At 41.4% G+C, this 16,785-nt stretch overlaps 1 protein-coding gene across 1 annotated transcript; it reads left to right on the top strand.

The window, feature by feature from the left end:
- Positions 1-1,826: 1,826 nt before the first annotated feature.
- On the top strand, positions 1,827-12,447 carry LOC112574199 (leucine-rich repeat-containing protein 74B-like). The gene is made up of 14 exons (XM_025255085.1): positions 1,827-2,117; positions 3,811-4,055; positions 4,663-4,856; positions 5,574-5,681; positions 5,959-6,052; positions 6,490-6,539; positions 7,977-8,058; positions 8,330-8,415; positions 8,531-8,725; positions 9,077-9,172; positions 9,996-10,259; positions 11,209-11,294; positions 11,535-11,738; positions 12,259-12,447. The coding sequence occupies exons 1-13, from the start codon at positions 2,032-2,034 to the stop codon at positions 11,710-11,712; spliced, it is 1,764 nt and encodes a 587-aa protein (XP_025110870.1). The 5' UTR covers positions 1,827-2,031; the 3' UTR covers positions 11,713-11,738; positions 12,259-12,447.
- Positions 12,448-16,785: the final 4,338 nt, after the last annotated feature.

The following is a 16,785-nucleotide window of genomic DNA, read 5'->3' on the forward strand; positions in this document are numbered from 1 at the left end:
AGGCAGCCGCCCCACATACTCTCAGTCATGTCAGCCGTGTTTTTTGTTATTTTTGTACTTTGTGTTAGAATATTACGGACTGCCGATATATTAAATAATTAACCTAGGCTGAATTTTAAAAAAAAGTACCCCAAAATGACTGGGTACGCTTACGTCCTTCATGCTACAGCTGAACGTTACTTGGACAGATCCTTGTCATGCACTTGAGCTGTTCGAGCATGATGATGTGTGTAGGCGTGCAGCTTGAGATTGGAATGTAGCCAGTCATTCAGATTTTAGGATGTATATTTTTTTCTGAGCTGATCCTATCAGAGGACAAGACAAAAAAAGTCGCAGTTTTTAAAGGAATAGAAGCACTAGGCTAAACAGGACCAGACACAAAAACTACATTTAAGAAGGCAGTGGACGTGCGTGTGTGTGTGTGCGCGCGCGCGGGTGTACGTGCGTATAGTTTATGTGGGTATTGTAATCCACCTTTTCCACCTCCGTTGTAGATAGCTCAGGCTAAACCAGTAACAAGCAATGTTTATTTCAAGTTTGCAGCCCACAAACGTTTGTTAGTTATTATTATGTGCTGAAAAAGTGTTAAAAATGTCTCACAAAGTAAGAACTTGGAAGAAAACTCCCAATGATGCTTATAAGACGACAGTGTTCAATTTCTTTCTCAAAGAAAGATACTCTGACAACTGTGGTTGTCAGAACCACTTGACGGTTGGAGCTGAAGCCTTCAAATCACATCATGGGTCGTGAGCATTCGCATCTCCTATCTGCGCCGTGAGAATAACATTATCGACGACGAAGCTGTGACCCTAGTGTCAGTTGCTTTTACCGCTGATTGTAGGGTAATTGGGTTGGAGAGACAGAGGGAAGGTTTCAAAAGTGCATTTAAATGTTGTGATCATGTGCTTCAAATCTAATGACAGCCAGTGTTAAATCAGGACCAATAATGGTGCACATGGGAGTTACACTTGAATTCATGGCGAAACTCATTCTTCAAGTTTCAGCACCAATAAGGCATGCTAGCAATGGAAGCTCCTAGGCTCGAACACACGGGGATGGAGAGTCTGGCAGGGGATGGTTGTTGCAGCGTAGGGGAATTAATGCACAACAGCAGAAACATAAAGGAACATACAGGAGAGTGCATCAGTAATTTTTTTAACAATTACTTTTTGTTTAGTCAAATGTATTTTTAAACTCCGTTTTCTTACTTTTTTTCTCTGTATTTCTTTCAACTTTGATTTCATATTTTGGCGGGTTTTGTGCATCATATCATATTTTTAGCTAGTGTTTTTTAAAAAAATTATTTTCCTGTATTATTTTTATTTGTTGGTCAGTGCGGAGAGTGGAGTGATTCGGTATGATGAAAATATTCAATTAATTAAATCAAAGAAATAAGAATCATGCAGCTAGCGTATTTAGAGGATTTCACACGCTGAAACGTTTCAATATTTCTAACGTTTTTTCCCGCATACATGGCCTGGCTGATTTCACGTGTTGAACTAGATGAGCACCAGGAACATTCCAACAAGTAAAAAGGTTAACATAGAGGAAATATTTGGCACTCTTTATTTAACACAAATTTCCGTGATGTCAGATTTACGGACGTTTATATGTGGGCTGCTGTCTGTTTGCCGAGACCAACGGTGAGCCTTTTGCGAAGTTCTCTGCTATAAGTCTCTGCGAGCCTAAACAATGAATATGACTAAACCGGAAGCTTTATATACAGCAGCCTCATTCTAGTAGTTAAGATGAAAAATTGGCTAAACCGGAAGGTTTTTATACACCAGCCTCGTTTCAATAGTTAACCCCTGTAAGCAGTCCAGTAATACAATTTGTGGTCAGTTTAGTTTACAGCGGACATGGCGGCCTTCGTCATGAGTCAAACAGACTAGAACACTTTATAGTCTGTGGATCTGAGAAGGTACGCATAACATTCTCGATATTTTATCTCTGCTGAGCAGAGATCTGTGTAGACATCATCGAGATCTTAGCAAGCGCCAACAGTCCGTCTGCTGCACCGAGTTCCATTATATGACTATCATCTGTTGCGAAACCCTGCTGTCGTCTGCTGCCGTGAGATCAAGATTGACAGCATCGACATCAACCACATTTTGCAGGTAAAATTTCAGTTTTATAAATGAAAGCAATGAAAGAGCTGGATGAAACGTTTAGACTATGCTTCAAAACACCTATTCTTAAGAGGGCTAGATTAATAATTTTGTACGATACGAAGCTGACGAAACAGGTAAACAACAGAAATCTAATAATGGTGGCCATGGCGATATTTTCCACAATACAAACCTGTAAAAAATTCTTTATTATTAAATTAAATTGTTAGAAATGAACAAATTTTCTAGGGAGCAATCCTTGAGTTGAGTTTTTCTTGATTTAATCCATTCTGATCGCAGGAAGGGAAACAGCTTATTCAATTCATTGATTCTGACCATGAGGCTGCTGGAAAGCTACCGTATGACCCATATGTTAAAAGAAGTGCCCTTTAAAAAAAGTTAGATCTGAGATATATATACCCATGCATGTTGAATATTTCCATAATTTTCTGTGTGATTGTATACTTTTATTTTTTGTAATATATAAACTAGAACGTACCAATTCATCACTTCATTTTAGTGTAAGTTGCACATAGATTTTTTTATGTGGTAGAGGGATGCAGAATGGTAACAATTTTCAAGTTTTCTTTCATATAAACATTTAGTAAACGAAGTCAGTGGGAAACTGACTGTTCCTTGAAAGATTCTTAAATTTTCTGAGACCTGCTTAAAAACAGCAGCAAAGAAAATGTGTGGGCAAAATTTGACATGGCAATGACAGACCAAGACAATTTCAGGTCAATTGATAAGATGATCACTTCAGTTGTTTCACCATGGTTGTGTTTTGGAGCTTTCATTAGCACTGCTTTTGATAAATTTTGCAAGACAAGAATTCAATGCACTGAAAAATGAGATCAAACACTTAAATATACAAAGAACATTATATCAGAGGAGCAATTTTGCAAAACTCAAGCAGAAAGCTTAAAGATGGAAAAACCAAGATGCAACAAGCAGTATCTGGATGTAACTTTGAATGTATGTGTGCATACTGACTTGCATATAACATGCCCAAAATATGGCTTTGGTCATTTATCAATAAAGCAACACATTCTTGCAATAACTCCCTTGTCACACCTTCGCATATTATACATATGCAGTTCAGGTTTGTCCAGCTTCAAATTTTCCTTGTTCACAGTCTTGGTGAGAGCATAGACTATACTAACACATTGTTATGATTACTATTAGCGTATTCAAGCTGGAGCATATGAACAGTTTTCCAGCCCACATCACAATTACACCAGAAATAATTATCAGAGTTGAGTGAGAGTAAAGACACTTAAAACACATTATTTCTTCCCCTTCTCCATTCCTCCACCTGAAAAGGATTCTAAGAATTAAAGGCTATTTAGTTAGTTTAATTTAATTCATCTAGAGTACTTCCATTTAACATAATCAAATTAATTTTTGTATTCCAAGAAAAGATGTCATTGAAATCCATAGTAATTTTAGTTTCTAAGGGAGGTCAGCATAATTTTTTCAGTAATTTAAAAATATTTTATGTACATGCAAATCTAGGTAGTACTAATGGTGACCTAGTATGAGTTTTTTTGTGGAATGAGATGTGTGTGTTGAATATTCAGCCAACATTGGGGAAATAGTATTTACACTGCGCTTTACCCGACAATGAGAAGAAAAGAAAAACTGTCGCAAACCATTGGCACCTTAAGTAGCGATTCGATGTTAGCGCTGGTTTTCGCTGCAGTGTTAAACCTGGACCGATGCCTCCTCGGAAAACCCCCGACCAATCTTCCAGCGCTTTTCATGGAGATGAGGACTCTTCGGGTCTCGTCTTGCCCGAGGAAATCGGTGAGGACCAAGAGGAGAAAGAGCATGACAACCTTTTCTTCGAGCAAGACGCATTGGACAAGAATAAAGAGGGTGATGAAGAAGAATCCCACGTAATTCAGACCAGCAGCATTTTCTTCGACGAGGACTTGACCATCTCAGGTAAATCTTCAGGTGTAAGTTCTGAGGTGGGTGAAACCCTTTTTCCTTAACGCGACCTTTTTCTGTGTCGTTGGTGCCTTATTCCCATCTACCACCCGAGTCACTTTGCTTAATGCGTTAATTTAATATACTATGTTTTGACATGTTCCCTGCTTGTAATGCCACTAATACAGTGAGGGTTAGCTGTCCTGGTTCAGCTTTCGTCTCGGGCACGCTATTCGTTCTCAGCATGCGACATTTGTTTGACTGCCTTGCCATGATTTACCCTTATTTGCTGGTTCGGCGTAAAACGACGATTCCCTCATCTACTCCTGCTTGTAACTTCCTGTCATATTTATGTGTTTTAACGGGCTCTCTGCTTGCATCCCGTTTGCTTGTTGTATCGCTTGTCATATTCATGTACTTACATGTATGTTTTGACATGTTCCTCGCTTGTAAATTTGCGTATTACGCTTCTTAAAACACCATCTATTGACTCATCTATCCACGACGTAGCAACTTCGACTAATCCGTTTTCCCCCTTCCCCTTGCTCGATTAAATATCGTGCCGGCAGACGATTTCCTTCTCTCTCTGACTTCTGCCAGCAATTAGTCATCGTGTGTTCAGGTCTTGCGCCACAAAACACCTGGTGTAACAGCACGGACAGCCAAATCCTGAAAGACTTGTACCACAAAGCCTGTGAGGCATTAAAGGTCATTCCGTGCGGGAAGTTTCTGCGCGATGCTGATCAGAGACGACTGGTGCTCAACAACCAGGGGATCGATTCGCTAGGCGTCAAAGCCGTCTGCCTTTCGCTCGTGGTCAGTAGACATCAGTGTTTCCAGTAACTACACGTGTGAGTATTTGTTGGTGTTCAAATACGTTAATTATTTGGATGTCTACAGACGCAGAATGAAAGAAGAAACCATCATATGCTCGAAAACGTCTTGTACTTGTGGTTTAGAATCTCAGGTAACAGGTACCCAAGACCATAACCGAATGTCCGTATATAGGAGAGGGGGAAAGGTAGTGAACAATGTGTGGTTTACTGTATCTTAAACAAGGCATATAGAAGGTGATGCTCAGTTTGCTCTTTCCGATTTCTTTTGAACTTACTTTAAAAATGAGGTAGTTATTGAATGTACAGGAACGTTTTCCAGTCAATGGTCCGTGGAAAGCTCGTATCATGCGCTCCTGGTTGATCCAAGCTCTATACAGTATAACACATCCAGGGCATGCAAAACTGTCAACTATAATTACTCTAGTGTATTTTTCCCCGAGTCTAAGGCACAGGATGGAAAGTTGTAATCAACCCTCCTCTTCCGATGCCATTTTTCTTGATAATCATGTACCCATGGCAACTGATAGACACACATATATATAATTACCTCTCATTTAAGCTCGGATCTCCGAGAACTTCTTGACAGAATTTACTATTATACTGTTAGAGCTATATCCGTGTCTGTCAAAAAAAAAAATTAAAAAATTAATAAAATAAAGTCTTGTAAATAACTGGTGCTAATTTTTGTGGTTCTCAGGGTAATTTGACCATCCGAGAACTGTACCTTAAAGGCTGCAGGATGGATACCGAGGGCATGAAATGTTTGGCAGACATGTTAATGACAAACCCAGCCATCAAGGTGCTTGTAAGTTGCACGGAATACTTTTTCTTTCATAATGATGAGACTGGTTTTTTAGCAGGAAAGTCGAGCGAGCGTTTTAAGATTATAAAAATCTACCTGTTTATGCATCTCTGTGTCTCTCTTTCCCTCTCTTCCTCTGTAAAACAAGATTGAAGAAGAAAAAAAGGTGGATATTAATGGAGTAGAATGGGGAGAGTTTGAGAGAGAGAGAGAGAGAGCTGTTAAGACTGATCGAAGAGAGAAACATGTGTGACGTCACCGTGTCGCTGGGTGTCAACAGGACGTGTCTAACAACGATTTGGGAACAGTCGGCGCCAACATCCTGAGCGACGTCATCGCGGTCAGCGAAACTTTGGAAAGGATTAGAGCATCATGTTGGTAGTCCTTACCCCATTCCCATCTACAAACAGCACCTTCTGTCCACCTCGTCGGGTTCACGGGTAGGGGTAGGGTGCTAGAGAAAGAGCACGGCGCCGCTGACTGGGGCAGCAAAATTGTCCACAGCTGGCGCCAAGCTTTGGCGTGCAATGACCTTAGCACGACGAGTAGTCGTTATACGTGCTTAAACTATTTCCCCTAAAGAATGTGTGTGTAAGTGTTCAAGGGTGATAATAGTAGTGGTAGATATGCATAGGATAATTAGTTTTCATTGCTGAATGTAGCGATGATAAACGTTACGAAAATAGCGTGATAGCCTTACAATAACCTTACGTATATGTCATGTCTTATTGTTATCGTTCTTCGTTTTTAATAACCAGTGCAACATTTTACCCTCTACAATATTATTGTGTTGTTTCGATTTTCTTTGCAGCTAATAACTTTGGAGTCCAAGCTTCTCAGTTTATAGGCCAAGCACTTGAGGTATAATACCGTCATTTAACCTCCATGACCTCACTCTCATGATGTAGTATTGTTATCATTCTCTCTTTCACGATATACATCTCATGGCATAATTAACAAAATCGTCTAACTCTGCTTGCCCTTGATTAGACATTGTCATCAGTGTTAGCCTGCAGGTTTCAGAGCAGTTTGAAGTACTAGAAGATTTTCAGCCTCATAATAGCATCTGCGAAATATCTTTAACACCAACAAGATCTCTGCTGTATTTTAATAGACTTCATGAGACATTTTACGGTTTATAGCATGCACGACTGTGAGCAAGCATCATTGCCAGCATTATCAACGTATTAGAATATCTATATGACATGAATACAAAATGCAGTCTTTCCAACACCTGCAACTGGTTCATAAAATAGGTTTGCTAAGTCTGTGTACTCTCCCCTAAATCACTCAACATCTTCCTTGAAAGAGCCAGGTATATGCACTAAAAATAAAAACAAAAAAGGAGTGTTCAGTCAGCAGTGGCAGCAGGGCATCTTGCAGTTTACAGATGATGTGGATTAGCTGGCAGAAAAACAAGAGCTTACTGATCTTGATGACCGCCTTGAAAAAAGTGACTACGTCATTAGACAAGTATAAAAGATTAAGCTGATGATCTACAACGGACTGAAGATTAGAATCAAGGAAGATAAGCTAGATACAGTCACTGACGAGGAGGTGCAAAAGTAAATAAGGGAAATAATTAGGCCCAGCGAAGATCTCTTCACAACGAAGAGATGCAAACTTCAGTGACCTGGGCACGTCTCAAGATAGTCAGTGTTCACAAAGGCCATCAGGCAAGAAACAGCACATGATGGCAGAGAAAGAGCCAGGCAATAAAAAATGGGAGACCACTTTGAGAAAGTTGGCGAGTGTTGGTGGTAATAATTATGGATATTGAAATGCTAGAAACCCCTAACACCCGAACGTTCAGCCAGCCACCGTTGTAGCATCGTTGGGGCTCTTTCGAGCTTCCTATTCACCGATAAGACATCAAGCACATGAAGCACATCACATGCTCGACCCAAGGCCCGTTAGGGAAGCGTGTGAGTGTCCAGGATAATCCAGCAAGCAGACTGTTTAAAAGAGCACCTGCTGAAGGTAGGTGCGAGACCAACAATCGACTGTGTCTCTCTGTCTCTCTGTTGAAGCATGGTGATTACAAACACTACCAGGACTGGCATTACAATCACCACCAGGACTGGGATTACCATCACCACCAGGACTAGCATTACAAATACTAGCATCCCTGGCAGTACAACTATTACCTAGGGCCCTAGGCAGTCATTACATCCACTACCAGCACTGACATTACAATTATCTGGAACATTACATCCACTACTAGGGCGCAGTTGTCAGTTTTCTAACGTGTGCTATGTTTCCCTGTACATCATGAGTGTGCTTTATTTATAACTGCAGCGGAATTCAAGCCTCCTAGTCTTGGACCTTAGCAATAATCATTTCGAGGCAAAGAGTGGAGTGTTCCTAGGCCAGGGGCTGAGTGAGTTCCTTGAGCGATTAACTAACACTAACTCTGACTACTGCTTCCTCTTCAATCATTTGTTCTCAGGTCTTCTTTCTCTCCTTCCTTTCTCTTTCTGTGTGTTTGTGTGTGTGAGAGAGAGAATACCAACTTCGATACATTAACGTGCGCGGCCTTTTAAATAATTGCGTTTTAGTTTCCATATGAATATATTAAAATTTATAAAGATGTGTGTGTGTGTCGAATGGGTGGCATTGGTCGGGCGATCGGTTGTTTGCTTGGTCTTCAGGTAAGAACTATTCTCTCCACACGCTAGACATCAGCTACAATCACTTAAACGAGGCTGGAATTCGTGGCCTGGCCCTGGCGCTGAAGGTAATGTCATCTTTTTTTTTCTCTTCACCCACCTATTCTCTCCCTCATCTTGTGCGGCGGAGAATGGGCCTGAATGTGAGTCGGGTACGGAAATGTCAGCTCTTTCTTTAAACAGGAGGGGACGGTCCTGCGGAGCCTCAACCTGTCCTGGAATGGTGTAGGCAAGACAGGCGCCGCACAGCTGGGCATCGCTTTTTCACAGAATACACATCTCGTCTCCCTTAATCTCGCAGGCTGCCGCATCCCCATCGATGGTGTTGTCGATTTCTTAAAACGTCTGGACTCCAACAAAAACCTCAAGACCGTGGATGTGAGTGTGATGGGGTAGTGGGATTTTTTTTTCTCTCTCTCTCTGAATTGTGTGTATGTGTGCATTCAGCGAAAGTTTTCCAGCAGGATTAAGCTCATGACGACTGGATACAAAAACATAGCAAGGGGGTTCATAGTAGTTATACAAGGAAGAAGAGATGACGATACATAACGGAAAAGACCATGTTTTCGCGTTTATGCATGGAACGCGTGACCACACGGGTAACGAACCGGCGACGTCTCCAGTCTGACGCTGGTGCCGTCTCCCCTCTAGCTGTCCTCTTTCCAAAAGAAGTTGGAGGGAACAAACTGGTGTGTCATCAGTCTTTTTTTGAAATGTTTCTCGTGGCAGTTTTCTGACAACCCTTTGACATCAACAGACTCAACAACTTTATTAAGCGTTCTCAAATCAAAGCCAAACAGCGGCATCGACAATATAGAAATCAAGGTAAGAACTTCAGTTTGGATCTATTAACAGCTTTGACACCTACCTTCTTCGGCAGCATCAGTAACTTTAGTCTCTGTTGCGATGAAAAACTTTCAGGTTAGCTAAGCGTATTCAGTATGTTAGCAGTAAGAGTTTTCTTTAAGTCTCTAGGTTCACTTCTTCCCTTTCCATCATTTCCCGTGTGTCACTGGTGTACCCGTCCGAGCACTTGGTCTTGCCACCAGCTATATTTCTCTCAGCTCTTGTCCCGGATTCTTCATGTGCATGTCTTTTCCGATTCTCATTTTTCATTTAATTGTTCCCTTTGTTCTTACAGGCTTGGTTTACCACTGTAACTTCTGTTATGTGTTATGATGATGATGATGATGGTGATGATGATGATGATGATGATGAGGAGGAGGAGGAGGAGGAGGAGGATTGATGAAGATGATTGATGAATGATTGATGGATGATTGATGATGATGGGCCTGAAGTTGAGTGAGGTACAGAAATGTCAGATTTTTCTTGTAGCAGGGGTAGACGGTCCTACGGAGCCTCCACTGTCCACTGTAGAATGGTGTAGGCAAGACAGGCGCCACACAGCTGGGCAGCGCTCTGGCCCAGAATACACTTCCCGCCTCCCTTAATCTTGCAGGCTTTATTATTATTATTGATGATGATGATAATTGATGGTAATTGATGATAATGATGATGATGGATGATGATGGATGACGATGATGATTGATGATTGATGATGATGATGTAGAGATTGCTGAGTATTTCTTTCTACACGTGTTTGCTCACGTGCGTTTGTGTGTGTTTTTTGCTTGCCTCTCTTGTAAAGAGCATCTCAGTGCCACAAACATTCATGAACATGCTCGAGGAGCTGCGGGAGATCAAACCCACCTTCACAGTAGTCTACGGCACCGTGCTAGGAACTAAATCCAACCACGATTACACCGGTTTTGACCTGTTAAGCAGTGACCCCATGTCCATACTGGTGAAGTTTGTGAAGGCCAAAAACATGAGCATTTTGGACTTATTCGACGCATCTGGTACGGACGCGTCCTACAGCCTCTCCCACCAGCTGCTGGTCGAATACATGCAGGTACCATGGCCACCAGATTTGTGATAAAAGTGTGATTATCATAGATTCAGATTTCGTCCATGGGGGTCACAGCTGGAAATCCCTCCCCCAATATTAACCTTTAGAGACCAATGCTGTGATTATTTACAAACGCGTGGGTTAAATGTGTTACGGTTGTTAGAGGAATCTGCATCGGCTAAAGGTTATAAAAAAGCTGTATTGTGAGTGACTGTAAGGGACAATTTTGCGTTCTTGAGTGAAAAGATTCAGCGGTAGTTGTTAGTGGTAGGATACAGAGGTAGGTTGTGAGTGACAAGACACACTTATGAATGTATGGAACTCGCTAGGAGAAACGTAAATCTCATTTTGATGATGACGTGTGTCTACCATGATTACCTACAGCAGCATTTACGAAAAGGTATAACAATAACACTGATTTATTTCTGTTTCTAGTCCTTGTTGTAAAGGTTTTTTAAATGTTGCTTTTGTTTCTGAATCCCTATAAACTTGAGGTTCAAACGAGTGAGGTTTATATAGTACTTCAAGGCTATACCGAATTTCACGTTATTCTTCAATGCTAGAGCAGAATACAGTAAATTCTTCCAAGGAACGGGATACATCATTATGGCCGCTGCGCACTGTTCATATGCATGGACTGGCGATACCACTATGTCGTGGTAGGATATTTGCGCATGGGAGCGAGATTTTGCAAAACTTGCTGATTACAGGTGCAAATCGCAAAATTTAAAATCACATAATAAATAAACGGTTGTATGTCACGCACTGAAATTTACGGATATATAATTGTATTTTACCTACATGAATCTGTGTAAAACGTGGATCACCCGACTAGGATTTTAAGCATTTGCGAGTGTTTCAAAGTAAGCAGTGCAATTAATGCTAAGAATTCGGTGGCCTAAACCTCTGTTCTCCTTTCCCAGCCCCTGACTGCTACTGTCGTGCATTGCAGGAAGCTGGCCTGATGTTGAGCATCGCGCAGATGGACAAACTGCTGATGGTGCTTGACAAGGACGGCAAAGGGAAAATCATGTTCTCGTAAGCTGAAGAAAAGGAGGACACCGTCTGTTCCTTGCTTCGAAACAAACTTTTCCTCATTCGCTCCATATTCTTCCCTTTCTCTTTTCCCTCGTTAATGCATTTACTCACCCACCGTCCCATCCACGCATTCTCTTTAACTGGAATATTTTATTTTACATAGCTCCGGAAATAATTTTATTTGAATTTTGTTAATGCACATCAGTTGTTGCTGCTGTTGTTTTTGTTTTCTTTTTTCAGGGAACTTATGGAAGCGTATAACAGTTCCATGGAGAGGATGGTGAAGAGAGGAATGTATTCAAGAAGCAGCTTCTTAGAGTCCCACGACATGCCGAAGTCCACAAAGCAAAGCTCTGTCCATTCGTCCCATGAGGAGTTGGAACACATTCCCTTACCTTCTGTATTGCCAGAAGATTAGAAGAATTCAAGCGTCTCAATGTCCAGGTATTTTCGTAACCTTTCAAGTGATGAGACAAATAAAAATACAAGTCGTTCCCCATATATCTAGAGAGAGATTCTTAATTTTCTACTCACATTCTCAGTTATCCAGACTTCCCTTTTTCTCTCACACACACGTCCCCATCCATTACCCATTCCTCCCAAAAAGAGAGAAAGGTAAAGTTATAGACCCAAAGAGACAAGATCGCTGCTGCGGATACTGGCGTTTCAGCCATAAAAAGTTAAGCGTTTCACACAGTTTAAAGCCAGAGTTTACCAAACGGGGACAAAAAGCTTTAAAAATGTTATGATACTGAGGGGGAGATGATCATGTATAGCCTGACATCCACTGACGCAAAGAGGAACTTTTCCAGAAGAGTAACATTTCATTATTAATACCAGCGGTCTTTGTGTGGCCTAAAAGATGGCTAACACTTCATTGTTTTTAGAATTTTTCTCCGCGATTTGAACCTTCCCGTTTATTTATATTAAAAACGGATTTTGCATTTATTTCTTCATTATTTAGTCCACAGGAATGGAAGGATATCCTGGAAGTTCCCAGCCCATGAAGTATGTTCTGGCTGCTGGCAGCCGGTGGTTATTCCATATATAATTACACCCCACTGCCCTCCTGGCGGCTAGGGGGCGTTGACTAGGACCAGGACGGCTCCGGAAGCTGGGAAGCTTGTGCGTGCTACATATCTGAGTAAAACTCTGAGGCAAGACTGACTTGTCACTTTGTTCACGAAATATGTACATATGTTGCAGATACACACCAATTTGTTTCCCTTTCTCTCTCTGCGCGCGCACGTACACGTGTTTGTTTGTGATTATGTATGCGTATATTGGAAGGGGGCGTGCCCATATGTGTGCATGCGCGTGTGTTCAGAGTTTGTTTGCATTTCCCTAATGCTCATCCGGTGATGATTGGTTGTCTCTTGGGTTCAGATCTCATCTCGGGCACACTGATTTTTTATCTGCATGTAGCATCTGTTTACAGGGATTGCTGCTTTGCCATGATATGAGCCATAATTGCTGGCTCGGCGTAAAGCACGAATATCGTCCTCCTCCTTAGCGTCCTTGTGCGTGTTTTCATTTGTTTCCTCTTTCTACCGCCCACTTATATTCCTGAATGTGTTTAACTGCATTGGTGTGTACGTGCACTCGTTAATGTATATGCTCACATGCCGACTTTATCTGTGTGCAGGTCCATTTTAATGATAACATGCTTCTACATGTGCTCTTCTCTGCTCTACTCACCGCCACCACCGATTTCTATGACTTTGAGTATCAACAATAATTTTAAAATAAACAATGCTTTTTTGTGATCAGGGCATAAATGAGAGAAAAAAAAGTGGAATTATCTATCAGGAGAAGAGTGCTATCCACATTTGCATTACAAGAATTAACTATCAGGTTAAGAGTGCATTTAACATTCACATTCAAGAATTAGCTCTCACGTTAAGAGGGCGAGTGCTGTCTACTTTCACATTACAAGCCAGAGGAGAGCGCACTCCACGCGTGGGCACCCAGCTGTTCTCCAGCTTTTCGACAGCTGGGCCCAGCAGCATGGAGAACATGTTATCACTGGTATTTGACGACTGGGCCAACACCACCTAACGAGTGTTTTACACTGCTAAACTAATAATAATCTATTTAACGTGTGTCTATAATTTGCCTTGAGTGTATGTTGTAAAAGTGTGCGTGTCTGTTACATAGGTGCATGGTTGTTGGTGATTTAGTCTGTGTATTATTTAGGTAAAGCGCTCTTAGACAGTCTTTTGAAAGGCGCTATATTATTATTATTGGTGTCTGGTCGCGTAGTAGTTGAAACACTTAAGAGCCAAGGGTCTTTATTAGACAATGTTCGCAGTGGTCTTCATGGTGTCTTGTCCTAGAACTCGGGTTTCCTTCTCCCCATCCCCTCATAGTGCAAAATCCCCTCTAAGGGGAAACACTTTCCTGTCAGTGTAGCCAACCAGTGCAAGGCATGGAGAAAGTTCTTTTGCTGAGTGTGGAGTGTGGAAACAGCTTTTGCCACAGAATGAAGAGGGTGACGCGTTCTTCCTCCCAACCACCCACCCACTTTAAAATCGATGGATTTGTGTGTAATCATATGCATGTACATACCTAAACAATCAGACAAATTCTGTTGAAAGCACAAAAATTAATGTAATATTCTCCTTCGTTTGGGAATTTCTTTTACCCTTTTGATTTGCATAAAATGTCGCATACAGTTCACATATAAATTCTATGAAGAGTTCGGTCAAGCTGTTTGAATAACGTGAATGCCATTGGTGAACCCGTGTTTTACAGAAACTCAAATAGTTAACAGCGTTGCATGACATCAAACTGATAAACAATGAAATAAAGAATTTAAAGACATTGAGGCATGGTCCTGAAAGGTCACGCTGCCATCTTAGGAGAAGAACATTAAAAGTGCAGGCTTTTTTCTACAGTAAACGCCGCAAAGGACTGATGTAAAGTTGTTATAATAATAATAATATCACAACTAGAAGAGTCAGCGACAGAAATCACCACGGGGAAAAGCCGGGTACCTTGCTAGTTCTTAATGCTCTTTTTTTCCACACAGACCAGCTCCCAAGTAAGATTACTTTTAAAATTAATCTACAGATGAAGTTCGTTAACTGAAACGCACTTCAATTTCGCCAGTGTTGCACAGATCTCATCTGTTTCACACGCCTTTCTAAAACCTTACAGAACGAAGGAGATAACATGTTTAATAGCTTTAATAACTGAAGAAAACCATTTTGTTTCAGTGAAATGAAATTATTCAGACATGTTTTTTAGTTGCAGGATGACTAACTACCCCCTTCCTCATAGCGTTTCTCATTTTCTGTGCTCGCTAGAGGAAGCTGCAGTTGCGACGGTGCAGTGGGCCAACTCTGGCATTGTGTTAAGTGGCTGTCACTAATGGTAAAGCATTTTCTATGTTAACACGGACACTTTGTATCAGCGGGCAGGGGGCGCCACTTTCCACCAAAAAGAAAAAAAAAAAAAAAAAAAAAGACACGTGATCCATACACAACGTGCAGCGAGACGAGGTCGCTGGTGTGGCTACCTCCTCCTACCTCCCAACCCAGTCACGTGCCGAACTGCGTTGTCACGAGGATGCTCGCCATAAGTTCTCGCCTGCCAGCAAAATATTAGGTGCTGATATTCACGTTGCGCCTGCAATCCAGCAGTTACATGACAGTTGAACCTGGACAATAGGACGGGGGATGTTGATATTGCCTCATAGGGACACGATCTACACATGATATGAAGACACTGATACAGCACGAGGTGAGATAAAGAGTGATGAAGGAACTAACAGAGCGTAATACACAGTGGCATGAACAAACTGACAATACAAGGTGGTATGAAGAATCGGACATAATTCACTGTGGTATGTTAAGAAGTAACACGTTGGCATGAAAAATTGACATAATAGCTGACCGTATGCAGGAAGTGGCATAATACTCAGTGACATGTAACAACGGACGTGATACATGGGTGAGTGGTTTGGGGTAATGGGGAGGGGCACGTGCTTCTCCGAGGTAGTCAGCATTCGCTCCCTTTTCAGCCTACATGGGTATGGGCGCGGCTTGCATTTCATCTGCGTATCTCAAAATTATGCACTCTCTACAATCTCATTTATTTTCAATGTCTTTTCATGGTTTAGTGCTGTTTATGAGCTGCAGATTTATATTCTAAAATAGAAATGTATAACATGTGCGCAGCTTGAAATAATCTGTTTACTGCTTTTTGACATGTTCGACCCTGCATCTTGTGTAGTGAATGTCATTGGCTTTTTTAAATCTTCAAAGCTGTCTGACGTTTACGGAAAGCTGCACAGACATCAGAAATGTACATGGCCATGTTTACAAGGCCTAACCAACAGGAGAGCTGGAGCCATCTTTTAATTAGGCGCAGACCTCGTTCTGCGAATAATGTTTGTAGGCTTGACTCGTAAGAACGGAGAGGCGGAGATGATGGATGAAGGGGGATGATATGTCTTCAGATTTGTGGAAACAGTATTTTGTACCAAACTTAACTGAATTAATTTGGAAAAAAAACTGCACCCAACTAGAAAACCTTTTATGTACACCACATGAAGATACAGGTGTTTCCGATAAAGTCGGCCGATAACTTAATCATATACTTTGGCAGGCCATTACGTCCAGGAAAGTATTAAAATTACGCTCAACTCAAGCAACTATTGACAAAATGTATCGATACATCTTCGCACTAAATATCCCTGAAAAAGATGTCATTTCTTTTGTCCCTAACAATCAAACAATCATCCACAATGTTAACTGAAATGTCAAAAATACTTTTCTCCTGTAAAAGCGGCTCTCTCTATGTCAACGACTACTTGAATAAATAAAATCGATTTACGCTAAAATTCTGTTTATTTAAAGCAAAGACACAAAAGTTAAAAAAACGAGCCAACCCTCTCCTATCACTCTGCCTCCACCACCACCTTGACGTGGACAATATAAAGTAAGTGGATGTAGCATGCTGTACCCTCGCCTACACCTTATCGAGCTGAACTGCCAGAAAAGATTTAAATAAAAGCTGCCTCCTCTTAAAGATGTCTAATTTTAACCTGATTCATGCACTGGGCCAGCTGCATGGTGGCGGCGGCGTGAACGATCCTCCAGTTCCTGTGGCTTACTCAAACCGCTCTCCTTTACCTGGCCTGCATAAATCTTCGCCTCATTTGGGAAACTGTTGCAACACGTGGCGCATAGGCAATTTTATAGTTTCTCGAATTTTAACAGAGAAGGTCGATGAATGCAGACTTAAGTAATAATGCCCCCCTCCTTCTCACCCTACCCTCCTGTTTGACTATAGTTCGCTCACAGCTGCTGCCACATTTAGAGGGGATGAAAAGACAAAGAGAAAGCGAAGAAAACAAAGAGAGCGACTCTTCCCGTAGCTTCTTTTTTTAGCTGCTTACTTCATCTGTGTAAATCCTTTTGAACGGTTTTGTCACAATAATGCAAGTACTGCAACAGTTCTGTGTGTGAGGGTGTGTGTGTGTTTG

The sequence above is a fragment of the Pomacea canaliculata genome, linkage group LG10, assembly GCF_003073045.1.
Source record: "Pomacea canaliculata isolate SZHN2017 linkage group LG10, ASM307304v1, whole genome shotgun sequence".
NCBI lineage: Eukaryota > Metazoa > Mollusca > Gastropoda > Architaenioglossa > Ampullariidae > Pomacea > Pomacea canaliculata.